Source organism: Microtus ochrogaster, unplaced genomic scaffold (genome assembly GCF_000317375.1).
Source record: "Microtus ochrogaster isolate Prairie Vole_2 unplaced genomic scaffold, MicOch1.0 UNK7, whole genome shotgun sequence".
NCBI lineage: Eukaryota > Metazoa > Chordata > Mammalia > Rodentia > Cricetidae > Microtus > Microtus ochrogaster.
The window spans coordinates 5,074,257-5,090,709 of record NW_004949105.1 but is presented as its reverse complement, the minus strand read 5'-3'; the positions used below and the strand labels follow the sequence as shown (position 1 = coordinate 5,090,709).

At 47.5% G+C, this 16,453-nt stretch overlaps 2 protein-coding genes across 3 annotated transcripts in view; both read left to right on the top strand.

The window, feature by feature from the left end:
• Positions 1–2,221, top strand: part of Cul4a (cullin 4A) — a 39,348-nt gene extending 37,127 nt beyond the window's left edge. Inside the window, exon 20 of the mRNA XM_005366268.2 lies at positions 781–2,221. Coding sequence (XP_005366325.1) covers positions 781–876 — 96 coding nt within the window. The 3' untranslated portion in view covers positions 877–2,221. The remainder of the gene's footprint in view (positions 1–780) is intronic.
• A 9,099-nt stretch (positions 2,222–11,320) lies between these two features.
• Positions 11,321–16,453, top strand: part of Lamp1 (lysosomal associated membrane protein 1) — an 18,194-nt gene continuing 13,061 nt past the window's right edge. Inside the window, exon 1 of one of the 2 annotated variants that reach the window (XM_005366267.3) lies at positions 11,321–11,510. In XM_005366267.3, the coding sequence (XP_005366324.1) occupies positions 11,465–11,510 (46 nt within the window). In that variant the 5' untranslated portion in view covers positions 11,321–11,464. The remainder of the gene's footprint in view (positions 11,511–16,453) is intronic. The other variant, XM_005366265.3, reaches the window with a different exon arrangement.

Below are 16,453 nucleotides of genomic sequence, written 5' to 3'. Positions count from 1 at the left end.
CCTATAGTCCTTACCTCGGAGAGCCTAAGACAGGAAGATTGAAACAAGCCTGGGCTACCAGAGTGAGTTCAAATAGAGCAAACCCTGTCTTAGAATCTCAGCAGGACCAACAAGATGATTCGGTGGGTAAAGGCGTCTTCACAGAGCCTGACAACCTGGTGTGATCACGGAAACCCATGTGGTAGAAGGAGAGAGTTAAGTGCCACGGCTGTCTTCTGGCCTCCCCACAGGTGTCATGGCATGTGCCCACACTCTTTTACACACAAAAGAAATAAGTGAAAAAAAAATTTTTTTTAAGAATAATAGCAGCAAGCTAGACAGTAGTGGTGCATGCCTTTAATTCCAGCACTCAGGAGGCAAAGCAGGAGAATTTATGTGAGTTTGAGGCCAGCCTGGTCTACAGAACTAGTTCCAGGACAACTGGGACTACACAGAGAAAAAAAATACCAATAATAATAACAGCAAAATAGCAAAATAAGAATGTCCCACTAGAACATGATCAGAGTTTCCTTCTAAACATGTGAGAGCATGAAACATGTAGGATTTGCCCTGTTTATATGCTCATGTAAGGAGGTGAAGGAGCCAGGTGCAGTCACCCCTGTGCAAACATTTGTTCAGAACATGATGCTAACACGATCATTTTGTAATTATTAGTGATCTTGATGTAAGTATGCCTGTTGTAGAGTTGCTTGTTTCTGTTACATGTGTCATGTAGTATGTTAGATTTGTGTTTCTAAGTTTAGTGTCCTATAATGTTTGATTTTGATTTTTCTTTTCTAGCCTGGAGATTTGAAAAAGAGGATTGAATCACTTATAGACAGAGACTATATGGAGCGAGACAAAGACAGTCCAAATCAGTACCACTATGTGGCGTGATGTGTCAGCAGACTGCCTTCTCCCCATGAGACAAACACTAAGATGCACCTGCAGAGGGTGAACACTACTGCTGCGCTGTTTCCAGGTCCCTGCAGCTGCAGCTGCAGCTGTGGACACTTGGATTCAAAGCAGAAGACACGGTGGTTCTTGGATCATCCTTCCCAGGGCTCAAGGACTTTGAGATCTCACACTTGTTTCCTCTCCGTTCTTCCTCTCCTTTGTTTCTGTCCCTCCTGACTTTAGATTGGACATGCCGATATTAGTTGAGAAGTTCCTTCACAAGCTCTTGTTCCTCTGGCAGAAAGCCACAGGCTTGGTTTGTTGTGTGTGTGATTGTGGGACACAGTGGAAATACCCTAGATACTGCGTTCTTCCCCAGATGAACACTCAGAGGGGAGCCCTGGGTTGGTGGGCGCTGGGAAGAAACAGTGTCCAGACCACCTACACTCAGCTCGGCAGCCTAAGCCCTGGCCTCTGCTCTGTGTGTTTTCAGGAAGTTCAAAACTGGCTTCTGTAAATCAGGTTTCTAAGAGAGGTCCCTGATGTGCCAAGAGGACATCATGTCTGTCACTCGAGATGCAGAGCCCGTCCAGAGGGCTACTTGTCATTTTTGTTTAGGGGCTTGGGGGTTTCATGTTTGTTTCCATGCTGACTGAGTGTGGAGGTCCCGGCTTTGGCACTGGGGTGATCGCTGTTTGATTGTTGAAGCTGCAGTTTGTGTGGTGACCATAATAAAGCTGGGCCTGGTTTTAGAGTCTTGCCTAGGGACTGTCTTGGATCTCTGCCCTGGCGCTGTATGAAGCTTGGTTATTTCTGTCAAAAGGCTAAGGATTTGTTGGTGCCTGGTGACGTTCTGTGTGTTCACATAGGAGGCTGAGCAGTGAGAACAGGGCTCCATGGTGGTGTTGCCATGGTGATGATGACAGACATTTTTGCAACATCTAAAAGTACTTTATATTTTACAGAGTAGCATGTTTCATTTTGATTAAAAGCTACCAAAGGAATTTTGATCATGTATAAGTGTTTAAAGCAATATTTTCTGGAATATACCAAGTTTATATAACTCGATTTTATGCTAAATTATTAAAGGATTTTCCCTTTTTGAAACATGCATGTTTAAAATCTGACATCTTTTGGGTTCCCATATTAAAATCCTTACTCTTTAAGTATCATTTCTATATTTGTAAATTTTCATTTATGAGTTCCATGATATGTGGTCTTGGAAAGACCAAATAGATTTCTATTTCTACTTCTTATATTTTAAGTTCATTGTGTCTACAGATTGTTAATATTGTAATTTAATGTAGACTTACTTTGAATAAAACTAGTTAAATTGGCGTTTAAATTACTTTAATAAAAATTCCAGTATACAGACTACACATTCCTCCAAACTGTTCAGCAGCCTTAACAGCTGGCAAATCAAAGAAAAGGAAACCACCTGTCTCTGTCACATGACTGACCCTTCCGGTCTCTTCCACTAAGGCACTAGTTCAGCAGGACATCAGCCAGTTCATTGCTGCCCATCTTTCACTTAGCAGGTCAAGTCAATGTGGAGAAACAGCAGACAGAATCATGGGAAACAAAAGGGCACCTAGACATACAGGCTGTAAGGGTGGAAATTGCATTGAAGAAAATGTTTTGCCTAGAAACCCTAAGAGAAATAAATGAAAAGTTGTGACACAAGATTAGAAGTTTATTGGTAGCCTTCCCACAATATTGACTCTTACAAGATCCTGTGTTTCTGCGGCATCATTAAGAAGATAAACACCAACACAGTGAGAGCTCTGGAGGATCCCTCAGGGTGTGAATGAGGCTGAACTAGTCTGTCTGCTGCAGCATTCAGAGGCAAGCGTCCCTCCTCAGAGTGGGTCGGTGACTCCTAAAGTCTTAAAAGTTAAGGGGGAGCCAGGTGGTGGTGAACGCCTTTAATCCCAGCACTCAGGAGGCAGAGGCAGGTGGATCTCTGAGGTGAGGCCAGCTTGATCTACAGAGTGAGTTCCAAGACAGCCAGGGCTACACATAAAAACCCTGTCTTGAAAAACCAAAAGAAAGAAGGATGGGTAGGGGAGAGACTGAAGATGTGGCTTACTGGTAGAGCACTGCCCAGCATGCTTTGTTAGTCTCTGATTAGGTCTGGCCCTCACAAAAGAAAAGAGGTGTGCATTGTCCCTCATTTTAAAGTACAGATGAGGTACCAGCAAGATGACTCAGTGGGTAAGCGCACTTGGCACCAACTCTAGTGACCTGACTTCAACCCCAGGAATACAGAGGATAGAAGACCCAACTCCAGCAGGCTGCCCTCTGACTTCCTTCCACACGCACAAAATGAGTTTCCAGGGTCAACCCATCTCTTCCCCCATGCTGTAATAAGCCATGTGATAACATTCTTTCTTTCTTTGTGTTTCTGTGGATCAAACTCAAGTTCTTGTGCTTGCAGGGCAAGCCCTTAACTGACTGAGCAATCTTACCACCACCTTACAAACACCTTAAATCTATGAAACATGCTCTGTAACAATCCAGACCCCCCCTGCTCCAGAGCCTAGGGCTTTGTCTAGTACTTCTACCCAGGCACTAACCAGTGGGGGCCTCACTTCTGCCCCCCAAATGCTAAAGACATCTCCACCCCTCCTGGCTCTGCTTGTCACCCTGAGCCACCTGTGATTGTTACCAAGAAACTGGGCTCAGAGAAATGCCCTTTTGTACGTTAGAACTCAGAAAGGCAGGCGGAGCCTCAGTGTTACTGAGATGTACATTCTGCTAGTGCTGCCTGAGAGAGGCATTTCTGAGAAGGATAAGGACAATATTGCTTTAAGGGGATAATTATTCCTCCCATCTCTATAGCAAGCCCATTGGTGAGTCAGCTTTGGGAGTGTGTGGAGAGGTTAGACTTATGGCCCTGTTGAATTAAAGCTTAAGGGAGGAGTAGTTTAGAATGTCAGGTCGCCACCCAAAGCCAGACCCTAAGATCACCTGGGAACTAGATACAATCCATTTCCACCATGAAGAGCTAGAGATCTAGTTTCAAAGCTGCTCGCCAGAGGGCATCAGTGTCTGGACTGGAGTCAACCATGCCCTTCCGTGTAGCTCGGAGAAAAAACAAAAACCAAACAAAACTCCTGGCCTCTGGCCAGGCAAGAACTGAGGACATTCTCACTTTGTGACCAAGGACTAGAATGGGACTGTTTGCTTTCAGGATCCCTGCCCCTAAGATCTGCCTGACCAGTCAATAGTTCATATTTCCATCACTATAATCTGGGGCTCCACCCTTCAGAAGTCTTTTTTTCTAATTTTTTGAGACAGGGTTTCTCTGTGTAACAGCCCTGGCTGTCCTGGAATTAGCTCCTGTAGACCAGGCTGGCCTTGAACTAACTCACAGAAATCTGCCTGCCTCTCCTCCCGAGTGCTGGGATTAAAGGCATTCTTAATGCAGATTCTTACTAAATGTATACGTGCAACGCCCAGCAGAGCAAATGACGTCAAAAGAAAGAATACAGAGAAACATGGAGGAGCAGAAACCCACAAAGAAGGAAGTCTCAGGGACAAGTGGGAAGTGTGGTGAACTGGAAAGAACCTGGGCAGTAAGTCAGGTTAGAGTCTGTTGTCTAAAGGACAGATTCAGCGAGTGCAGCAGAGGCCTAAGACCAAGACCAGGACTTTCTGCAGGCTGATGAAGCTGAGGAGATGGCCTAACCCAGAGACAACAGGAAGATGACCGGGAAAGGAAGCACAGTGGGCAGTCTGTTCCCAGAGAAAACAGGAATGAAGGAGTGCCCAGCTGAGGTGTGCTTGTTGGTTCGTATATGGTGCGACAAGTGCCTCAAGTAGCAGCTCAGTTCAGCAAAGCTGGGGACGTGGGAAGAGACACTGAGGAGACTCTGGAGGTCTCCAGGGCACAGTAGTGAAGACTAACTGCAAACTGCATTGGACCAGCACTGGGCTGCGGAGACCTGCTCAGGAGTCAGGAGAGACGAGGGTCCACATTGGCCAACTGACTGAGATTTTGGGTTTTCGAGACAGGGTTTCTCTGTGGCTTTGGAGCCTGTCCTAGCTCTGTAGACCAGGCTGGTCTCAAACTCACAGAGATCCTCCTGCCTCTGCCTCCCGAGTGCTGGGATTAAAGGCATACGCCACCATCGCCTGGCCCATGACTGGGATTTTGAAGTCAAAAGACAAGTTCTGACTTAGCTGGGCTGGTGTCCCTGGGCAAATTGCTTAAGTTCTTTGAGCCTTGGTGTTTTTATCTTCCAGGTGGAGATAATAATCTTAAAAGCTACTTTACAGCATTACCACAAAACTGATGGAGGAAATCACAGAAACCTGAATCCTTCATTTAAAAATACTGTTGAAACCTAGGACTTGATCCACTGAAAATACATTCCTAAGTGAAGGCAAACTGGAATGGGCTCTGCTAGGACCCAGAGGGTGGGAGACCCGGATGGCAAAAGCTGGCACACAAAATTAACAGTTAACACTGTGTTCTCTAAGAACAAGGAGCTGGCTCAGTGTACAGAGTGCTTCTGTGAACGCACAGGGCCTAAGGTAGGAGCCCAACACACACATAAGCCAGACATGCCATGAGAAGACCTATGATTCCAGCGCCAAAGCGGTCAGAAGCAGGCACAACCCCGGACTCCAGCGTAGCTGACAGCGATGAGCTCCAGAATCAACCAGAGACCGTGTCAGTGAGAGACCCTGTCTCCCAAATACAGTGGAGAGTGACAGAAGCAGATGTCAGGTATCAACCTCTAGTACACACACGACACATGCAAGTGGGCATATACCCCTCATCCACACACCCACAAAAAAGAACGAGGAACAATCCACATGAACCTCACTGTTTTGTGTGCCCTATGTAGGAAACATTGTGTGTCATTCTACAATGTCAGAATTTACTAATTTAGTCTGTATTGGTAACAAACCCAAACCCAGTTGCAAGCATCACAGGTTAAGAGCGGAACTACAGAGTTGAGTCTAGCTTATAGAAAAGAAAGGCAGAACAAGGCCTGGACAAAGGGACAGGCAGGTGACGGGCAGCAGACCAGACAGGCAAACGGGAGGATTGGATAGATGGGCTGAGTAGGCCATGTTAACAGCACGGATCTAGCCCAACTGTAGCCCTGGGGACCTGGAAGTTTTCTCTCAGCCTTGGATGCACACAGTAGGTGGCCAGAGCACAGATTGGCGGCAGCTGCTGCCTGCAGACAGGCATCTGCCTTTATAGGGTCTCTCCAAGGAAGTTGGTATCCCCTTTCCTTGGTCTGTGTCTGGTCTTAGGTCTAGTTTCCCTGATGAGACTTTAATGTGGCCTAAAATTGTAATTGATCTCGACCCTTTCTACTCGCAGGAGTAAGGCCAAAGAGGACAGATGCCCCGGTCTACCACTCTCTACCCATCCTGACACAGGACCTCTTACTGGACCTAGACCTAGGCTGGCCACCAGCAAGCCCCAGCAATCCTCCTTGCTCTGCCGTTGGGTTAGAGGCGCTTGTGCCACTTTTCTGTGTGCCAGGGCTTTGAATTTGGTCTTCAGGCTTGCATAAGCACTCTTACCCACCGAGCCATCCTCCCAGCCCTGGGTTGGTTATCGTGTCCAGAAGTTCAAGGAGCCCGTGGCCTCATGCATTCCAGGCAACTGTCCTACCACTGAACCACATCCCCACCCCTGTTCAGTAGATTCATAAAATAGAAAACTTCAGGAGGCACTTCCCTGACTCCACTCCAACAGCCCGAGTCAGGAGACCCTGTTTTCTGAAGGAAATGCTATTAGAGGGAGCTCAGTTCACTGCAGGGTTGGTTTCCTTTTTCTAAGAAGCAGGAACAGACGGGGCTAGCTGAGGCCACTATTCAGCCTTCACAACAAATCCAGGGATTACAAGATTCTAACTCCTCACACCGTCATTCCTTTTGAGGCCTGATCTGAACAAGGCTCCAACCTGGCAGCTCCATCCTTCAGTGCCTGGAACACGGAGCCCATTCTTCAGCGCACCTTCCAATGCCACCCCAGCGCCTTCCAGTTAAAATTCTGAATGCAAATGGAGAAGTGTTTCTTAAGAATTTCAGTTCCCAGTCTGGGTCTCCCGCCATGAGGAACGGACTTCAAACAACACTCAAGCAAGAACTGACCCTAGTATTTATTGTTTGTTTGTTATTTACTTATTGGTTTTGTTCGTTTTTTTTTTTTTTTTTTTCTAGACAGGGTTTCTCCGTAGCTTTTGGTTCCTGTCCTGGAACTAGCTCTTGTAGACCAGGCTGGCCTCGAACTCACAGAGATCCGCTTGCCTCTGCCTCCCGAGTGCTGGGATTAAAGGCATGCGCCACCACCGCCCAGCTTTTGTTCGTTTTTGAAACAGGATCTCACCATGTATGTCTGGCTGTCCTGGAACTCACTATGTAGATCAGGTTGGCCTCCTACCTCGAGTGCTGGGATTAAAGGCATGTACCATTGTAGCCAGAACAGACTCAAATAAGTGCCACCTCTGAGCCAAGCTCTGGGACAGTGTGTCCAGGAAGATATACAATGGTCACAGGATGTAGCTTGTATAATATTCCAGGCTGCAAATGCTCTTCAAGTGTTTTATTTTCCAAATCTGTCTTATAAGAAAGGAAGTTTTGGATTTTCCTTTTGAGAAGTTCTATTGTGAAATGTTCTACTCTTTTGGCTTTTTTATGAGGCCCACTGCTTGGCTCCCAAATCACACATGGAGGCTTATTATTATTTAGGAATGCTCAGTCTTAGCTTGGCTTGTTTGCCAGCTTTTCTTAAATTATCCCGACTACCTTTGCCTCTGGGCTTTTATCTTCTTTAATTCTGTATACCTTTCTTTATTTCTTTCTCTGTGGCTAGCTGTGTAGCTTAGTGGTTGGCCCCTGATATCCTCCTCCCCTAGTTCTCTTGCTCCATATCCTCATTTCTTCCTCATTTCTTCCTGCCAGCCCTACCTATCCTTGCCCCTGCCTTGCCATTGGCTGTTCATCTCTTCATTAGGACCATCAAGTGTTTTAGACAGGCACAGTGACACAGCTTCACAGACTTAAACAAATGCAGTGTAAACAAAAGTCATACACCTGGAAATAATATTCCCCAACAAGATCTCTTATAACTTTAGAAAAGAAACTAACGAGGTATAACTACTTCAAGGGAGATCAGTAATCAGAAAATATGCCCATCTTCAGAGACTAAATAAGAGCACTTGACCCTTGCCACGGCCATCAGGTGAGCAACCGGAGTAGCTCCTGGAGAGAGACTTAGAAACACGTAAGACACACAAGAAGGGGCTGGAGACATGGCTCTGAGGAATTATTGTTTTTGCAGAGGATTTGGGTTTGGTTCCTAGTACCACATTTTTGAGGTCTCACATATGCTCAAGAAACCATACCACCCAGTGTCTCAGACCACTTCCTGATGCCTGCGGGATCACGATGTAAGAACTCTTGCTCCTTCTCTAACACCATGCCTGCCTGCATGCTGCCTTCCTTCCTGCCATGATGATTATGGACTAAAACCCCGACGTGTAAGAGAGCCACCACAATTAAATGCTTTCCTCTGGAGGAGTTGCTGTCTCTTCATAGTTAAAGACACCCTAACTAAGACACTCACAGTCTCGTCTAACTCCAGGGGGTTCTGAGCCTCCGGCCCTCTGGGGACCTGCATGCAAGTGCACAGACATTCATGCAGGCAAGACACCCGTACATATAAAATGAAACTTCAAAAAGAAAAGCAATATAAACTCACTGTACTGCTTTAACATTCTATACTCTATACAATCACGTTTCCTTAACCTCTCGTTTTGTCTCTATGTCCTGTTCATCTGTTAGTGTTCACAGAAGTTAGTGTTGTGTTAGGTAAGGACTCTCCTTGAACACAGTAAACTGTTCACACAGGATTTAAGCGGAAAAATGACATAAAGAAGGGGCTCAGAGAAACTTACAGAGTCTCCAAAAAAGGATATAAAAGAAATCAGGCCAAGTACTAACCATGGACCAGCCAGGAACGTAAGAGAATACACAGATTCTACCAGAGAGTCTACCAGTGAGGGCCAGGCAAGGTCAGCTCCTGCTGCCACTGCGCAGCGCCGACTCATGCCAGGTGTTCGGTACACTGGCTCTACGTTCAGTTCATCTGGCCACGTTCTACCTCTAGCTGGGCTCAGGCCAGTAACTACCCCTTAGCTGCAAAGAATGTTGGGAATGCTTTGGGGTTCTGTACACCCACCAATACTGATGAAATAAAAGGACTTCAGGGGCTGGGAAGCACAATTCAGTTGGGGAATTTTGTTTCTGTTCAAAAAAAATTATCTGGTGAATTTTCAACATCAGGATGTTTAGGAGAAAACGAACATTTTAGAAGTCCTCCAATTGTTAGCCCTCTACTTTAGAGAGCAATCCAAAGACAGACACCATTTTCTTTATTTTTATTTTTCTAACTTTATGTGCCTTGGTACAAAGGTGTCAGACACCCTGGAACTGGAGTTACAGACAGCTGTGAGCTGCCATGTGGGCGCTGGGAATTGAACCCTGGTCCTCTGGAAGAGCAGCCAGTGCCCTTAACCCCTGAGCCATCTCTCCAGCCCCCCACCATTTTATTTTACTGGACAACATTGCTACATGACTATTAATGTGCTACATCACAATAAGGGGATCCCAATGTGCTCTCTGCTTCCTCTTAGGGATCAAAATGTGAGCTCTCAGTTGCCACTCTCCCATCTCACCTACCTGCCTGCCACCACCCTCCATGCTATGATGGTAATGGACTCTTAACCCTCTGGCCCCAAAGAAACCCTTCTCTGAGTTGCCCTGATTATGTTTTATCACAGCAATAAATAGACAAGTAACAAAAGTCTTCGGATCACCAGCTTGGGCCACCAGGCCTCCTAGTTTTCTACCACATCCACCCCTGTCTTTGAAACAAGTCTGTTATCCTGGCTGGCCTAGGATCCACCTACCTCTGGCTCCCAAGTCCTGGGATCAAAGGGATGTGCCACCACCCAGCCACGCACAGCCTGCTCTTGAAAAGGACCTTGTTCTTCATTTAGGTACAAACTGACCTCTGACCCATGTCTCCCACTTTCTTTCTCTTTAAAAATTGGTTTTATTTTGTGTGTTTTGCTAGACTGTATGCCTGTTCATCACGGGCATGTGTGGTGCCCTCAGAGATCAGAGGAGGACATTGGATTCCCTGGGACAGGAGTTATGAATAGCTGTGAACCATGTGGATGCTGGGAATGGAAGCAAGGTCCTGCCCAGGAGCCAAAAGTGCTCTTAAACCCTGAGTCATCTCTCCAGCCCCTCTGCCAGCTCCTTACTCTCTGGTGAAAGAATTAAATTCCTCCACCGCATAAACAGCTTTAGTGAACTGGGCTTGGTGGTACACACCCTAAATCCCAGCACTCAGGAGGCCAGAGCAGGCTGATTGATCACTGAGGTCAGCCAGGTCTACAAAATGAGTTCCAGGACATCCAGGGTTATGCAGAGACTCTGTCCCCAAAACAAAACAACAGTAACATAAAAACTTGGATTTTGTGGGTCATGATGGTACACTTGTAACTTCTGCACTAGAGACAGGACGACTGCCCAAAGTGTGAGGGCAGCCTGGTCCACACAGTGTGTTCCAGGTCAACCAGGGCTTCAGGCAGACATCCTAGCCTAAAACCAAGAAAAACCAAACAACAATAAACCCCGGAGTTTTGAGTCTTATGTCCACAAAGAGGAAGATACTTTAGTATTGAGTTCTTCATCTCAAGTAAAATGACCATCAATCAAGAAGCTCTTCCACAACCTGCTCAGAAGCGCTGCACGCACGCATTTAATCCCGGCACTCAGGTGGCAGAGGTAGGAGTCTTTTGGAGGCCAGTTAGGGATATATAGTGAAATCTTGTCGTTAGGGGGAAAAAGTGTCTTTCCTACCACCACTTGGCACCATCAACATGCCCTTAAGGGCTGCCCTGTGCCTGGACCACGGAAAAGACAGAGTTGTGGCTGGTCCAAGACACCAGTTCTTCGCCTGAGCGTGGAGGCCAGCCTGGGACTAGCTAGGACGTGGGTTTAGATGTGAATACCCACCTGGAAATGGCTTTGCACACTGTCCTGGATGTAAACACTGGTATGACCCTAACCGTGGACGTCAGCCTACGACTGAACGGTGGCAAGCAGCCTGACCTATTGGCCTCGGTCCAGCCTTCGCCGCTTCCCGTTTCCGCCCTCACTTTCTCTGGCAACGTTTACTTCTTTCCCTTCTCAAAGCCACAGCCTACTTTCCATTTCGGGACACACCGGGGAAAACGGCCGACGGCCACGCATCACGTGGCGGGCGGGTCACGTGACAGCGACCGACACGTGACGGCATCACACGCGAAGCGGAGGCTCGGGGGAGAGGTGGGGAGGAAGCGGCAGCCAGGGACGCTCTCGCGAGACCCCCCCCTCCCCCTCGGCTCACGTGACCGGCGGGCGCGGCGCTGCTCACGTGACAGGCGCTGCCGGCCGCAGGGTCCCCTCTGTGCCGGCGCCGCAGCTGCCGGGCCTCTCGAGTCGGTGGACGCGCCCTCCCGCCGGCCTCGCAACCGCCGCATCCCGGCCTCGGCTGCGTCGCGCCATGGCGGCCCCCGGCGCCCGGCGGCCGCTGCTCCTCTTGCTGCTCGGTGAGTCCTGGGAGGGCGGGAGGACCGGGCGGGGTCGGCGTCTCGGGACGAACTGGGAAGGGGGCGCCAGGCCGGCTGGGAACGGGGCGCCCTGGCCGCGGGCGTCGAGCAGGCCTCGAGCCTCCGGCCGGTCCGGCATTGGCGCTTGCTATCTCGGAACCCGGGCGGGCCTCAGGACTCGGGTGCGCGTTGGGAGCCCAGCCTGCGCCCCCTGAGAGGCTCGAGTTCCCGGTGGGCAGTGCTGCTGGCACCCGGGCTACCTTGTGAGCCCTGCCTGAGGTGCCCTTCCTCACCGCCGGACCTCAGCAACACGAAGGGTTTAGCTGCAGTGCCCGCATCTGCAGGACCCGAGAAGTGGCTGGCGAGAGTTCACCTGGACCACTTAGGGACGGGTACTCCTGGGCACACATGCTCACGAATTCCCGAGCACCTCTTAAGACCCGTCAGACCCCCAAATTCTGTGACTTTGTGGAATTTGGGTCCCCCCCCCTTTTTTTTCTGCGGTGTGAAATGAACTCTTCATCTCAGAAGAGAGGCGCGCTTACCCGGAGGTCTCAAACCTTGCTAAGGGACTTGTGACCCTTCACAGTTCGGGAGCTGTAACTAGAATAGGAATTGCTGAAACAAGTTCGGTCGTGTCGCAATGGCTTCATGAGAAGAGCTTACAGGGCTTGGGGATGTAACTCAGCCATACAGTAACTAACTTACAGTAACATTACTTGTGGGCTCGGAGTTAAATCGCCAGCACAGCCAGAACTACATAAAACCCCTTAGACTGTGTATACTTTCCTTTCTTTACTTTTTTTTTTTTAAAAAAGAAAACCAACAAAACAAAAAAATAGGATCTCAGCCATGTAGAACATGCTGACCTGAGTTCAGAGTTCCTCCGGCATCTGCTTCCCAAGAGCTGGGGTTAAAGCCTTGGGACAGCATGCCAGGCCTCGTTTGATCTTTTTAAAGCTAACCTCTGGCTGGCGTGGTGGCTTCTGCCTCTAATCAAGCACTAGGGAAACAGAAGGAACTCTTTTTAACAGGCCAGTCGGGTCTGTGCCCTGAGTACTGAGTTGCAGGACAGCCAGGACTAGAGACCCTGCCGCTAAATAAACAATAGATAACTAGAACTAGCTAGTGGTGCCTCACTCTTGTTAGACTTGGGAAGCTGAGGCAGGGGAATTTCGAATTAGAGGTAAGCCTGGGTTAGGTTGTGAAATCCTTTTTATTTATTTTTTTGCTGGACGTGGTGGTTAATGCCTGAAATCCTAACACTTAGCAGGTGAATGTGGAGAGTTTCTGTGAATTGGAGGCCAGCCTAGGCTACAGGGTGAGACACTTTCTCAAAAATCAAATTAAGTGGAGAGAAAACTCAGTGACACTGCGTACTGTATTCCATGAGTTATGTCCCAGCTTTCACAAAAGCACTTTAACAAGTTTGCTTTAGCTCTTACTTTAAATCTTTATTTCAATTTCATAACTTCAAAAATAATTTTATCTTTAGAAAAATTCTAACTTTGAAATTATTCATTGTTCCTGCATTAGTTTTTAGCTCCACTAAGCTGCCATTGCTTTGGGATACTTACTAGAAAGCAGCCTCTTGTGAACCGAAACTAGTGTGTTTGGTTGCCTAGTGGGACTACCTGTTAAGTTGTTGGCTGACCCCATGACCTTCCCCTTTCTGGATGAGCTCTGCCAGCCTAGAGGTCTGAGAAGTCTGCTAATAGTGTTAGCCTGGACTGTGGGATCTTGAGCTCTTCCTCTAGATTGGCGCTCAAACTTCCTGTGGTCCTTCAATTTGAATTGATACCCAATTGTTATCCTGAGCTGGCCTTTTAACTATGCATATGTAGACTGTAGCTCCTGACACCTGCCCTGGGAATGGCCATTTACTTTGTCCAGTTCAGAGCCCCGGCCCCCTTTCCTGACACAGGCCCGTGGGTGGTGCTGTCATGACGACGTGCCCAGCTTGATAGCAGTAGTCCTGAGCTGGATCTAAGTAAAGGCAGCTGTCTGGCAGTGCGACTCTTGTCTTTTCTCCACAGCAGCTTGCACAGCATGGTGCAGCCTTGTGGAAGCTCGCCAGCCACGGAAGGAGGCTGCTCCTCTAGAGGTGGGCAGTTCAGTGCCTGCGGTGGAACTTTGGTCTTAAAGTGTTCAATGGTGATTTATGTGTCACTAGATAAGAAACCTGGTTTAAAGGAATCAAGCCAAGATAAATTAGGGTGTGGCTGGTTGGTGACGGGTCTCCCCGTGTAAGACTGGCTTCAAAAATACTCCCTCACCAAGTGCGGCAGAAGCAGCACTGTCAGCAGCCACACACTGAAGCCAACAAAAACTGGACCACTCACTTGCTTTAGTACCTCTGGGCCTCTCCATCTCAGCAGGAGGGATTATCATAGTAACTGTCTTTTAGGGTTGTTATAGTAACCTGATGGAAACATGGTTTGAGAAGTGCCTGTCATAAAGTAAGTGTGTCACAAGTAGTTGTTAAGCAGGTCTTCATAGTAGCAACACACTTGAGTCCAAGAATTCCAGGACATCCTTGACAAAGAAGCAAGAGAGCCTCACAAACAAAAGTGAGTCAGTAGCAAGGCTTTTTGATAAAAGGGTGAACTGTTGAGAGTGTCAGGCAGCCTTGAGGCTGCGCTCTTCCGGTCTCAGTTGTGTAACGAGGTGGTTAGGTGGCTGCTCCTGGCCCAAGGTCACACCAGCAGTAACTGAAGAGCTTCAGGCTTGAGCTGCCTGCTTCCCACTGCCTCGCTAGGTACAGGGAAGGGGATTTCCTGTAATGCGTTGTTTTGAAAGAACTAACCAGGATTGCCCTTTGACCCCTGGAGAAATGAGAAAGGAATGGATTATGTATATGATTGTTTGCCTGCAGGTACAATGTGCCTAGTGCTTGTGGAGGTCAGAAGAGGGCACGGGATCCCCTGGTACTGAGTTACAGGTGGGCAGATGGTTGTGAACCACCATGTAGGTGCTGAGAAGCCCAGGTCTTCTGAAGCAACAAGTGCTCTAAGTCACCAAGCCATCTCTTAGCCCCATTTTATTTACAAAGTTTATCTTTATCTTTTTATTTTATACATGTGTGTTTTGCCTGCATGTATGTCTGTGCACTGTGTGTATGCAGTGCCCACAGAGGCCAGAAGAGAGACAGAGAGCATCAGATCTTGTGGATTTGGAATCCTTGTGAGCTGCCATGTTGTTGCTGGGAACTGAATCTGGGTCCTCTGAAAGAGCGAGTGCTCTTAACTGCTGAGCCATCTCCTCTCCCCCCACCCCCAATTTTATTTTATTGTTCTATGTAGTAGAACTAAAGACAGTTTATTAAGAAAAACTCACCAGGGAATGGTAGCAGTTAGTGACTTGGGAATGTTCTCAAAAGCCACAAAGTTTATTTTAATTTATAGTAATACTTTGTTTTCCTTTGAATATGGATGTGTACTGCTTTGATTGACAAATTCCTATGCTGACAAGAAAACTCGAGAAAAGACAGCTTAGTTAAAGCTGGACTGTGTGCTCCCATAGGGCGTCTGTTGTGTTGGCGAGTGTGACCTCGGGACGTTGTAAGGACCAGGAAGCCTTGGGCTTGCAAATACTCACTGTTCCTGCCACTGGTCAGGCTACGGGTTTGGGGCTTGGGGTTTTTGGTGTTTTTTTTTTTTTTTTTCAATAAGCTATTTTGTGTATGTGTGAGAGGTGCTCGCAGAGGCCAGAAGAGGATGTTGGACCCCATGTAACTAGAGTTACAGATGGGTGTGAACTACCTAGTGTGGGCACTGGGGCTCGAACTTGGGTTTTGTGGAAGAGCAGCAAGTAGTTTTGACCACTGAGCCATTTCCCTGACCCCTAGTTTCAGTTGTTTCTCTGAAACAGAAACTTGTTATGTAGCCATAGGCTGGCCTAGAACTTGATGGGTGAACCAGGCTGCCTAAATACTTGTGTGATCCTTCTGTCTTTCCTATCTAGTTCTGGGATGACACATGTATGCCACCTCACTCGGCCCTTATACTGGCTAGTTTTATGTCAACTTGACACAAGCAAGAGCTATCTGAGATATGGGAAGCTGAATTTAGAAACATGCCTTCATAAGATGGGGCTGTAGGCAAGCCTATAGGACATTTTTTTAAAATTAGCAATTAATGGGTGAGTAACCAGTCCATTGTGGGTGGTGCCACCCCTGGGCTGCTGGTCCTGGGTTCCATAAGAAAGCTAGGGGGGGTGCCGGGCGGTGGTGGCGCACGCCTTTAATCCCAGCAGAGGCAGCCTGGTCTACACATAGTCAGATAAAATCACAAAGCAAGACCCTGTCTCAAAAAAAAAAAAAAAAAAGGAGCAGCGGGGAGGGGGGGGATACTTTGACAACTGGTAAGCTTCATTACAGTTACAGATGAACAAAGCCAGGTACGTCTGCCATTCTAAAGGCATACAACTGCACAGGCTTATCAGCCATGCTGTCAAAAGCTTGCACACACTCCTTCCAAGGACACTGACACATCCGGGGCCTGAGATGTCTACCACAGGGTGAGGCAGGAGCATAAGTTCCAGGCTGGGATATTCTACATAGTAGTAAACTCAGAGTCCAAGAGGGAAACACAGCAAGACTCTCGCTTAAAAACAAACAAATGAACAACAACAAAATAGAAAAATCTTACTTCCTGAGAAAACAAATGGACTTTGATAAACCCAATTTATTTCACTCTTGTAACTTGGGGGGGAAAAAAAACTAAACTAAAAAGTATAGATTAAAAAAACCACCATGACCAAAAGCAGCTTGGAGAAGATTTATCTGGCTTCCATTTCTGTATCACTGTTCATTCTGTTCAGTACTGAAGGAAAGTCAGGACAGGAATCCAAACAGGGCAGGGACCTGGAGGCAGGAATTGATGCAGAGGCTGTGGAGGGTTGATGCTTGCTTTTTTCTTTTTTCTTTTTTCTTTTTTCTTTTT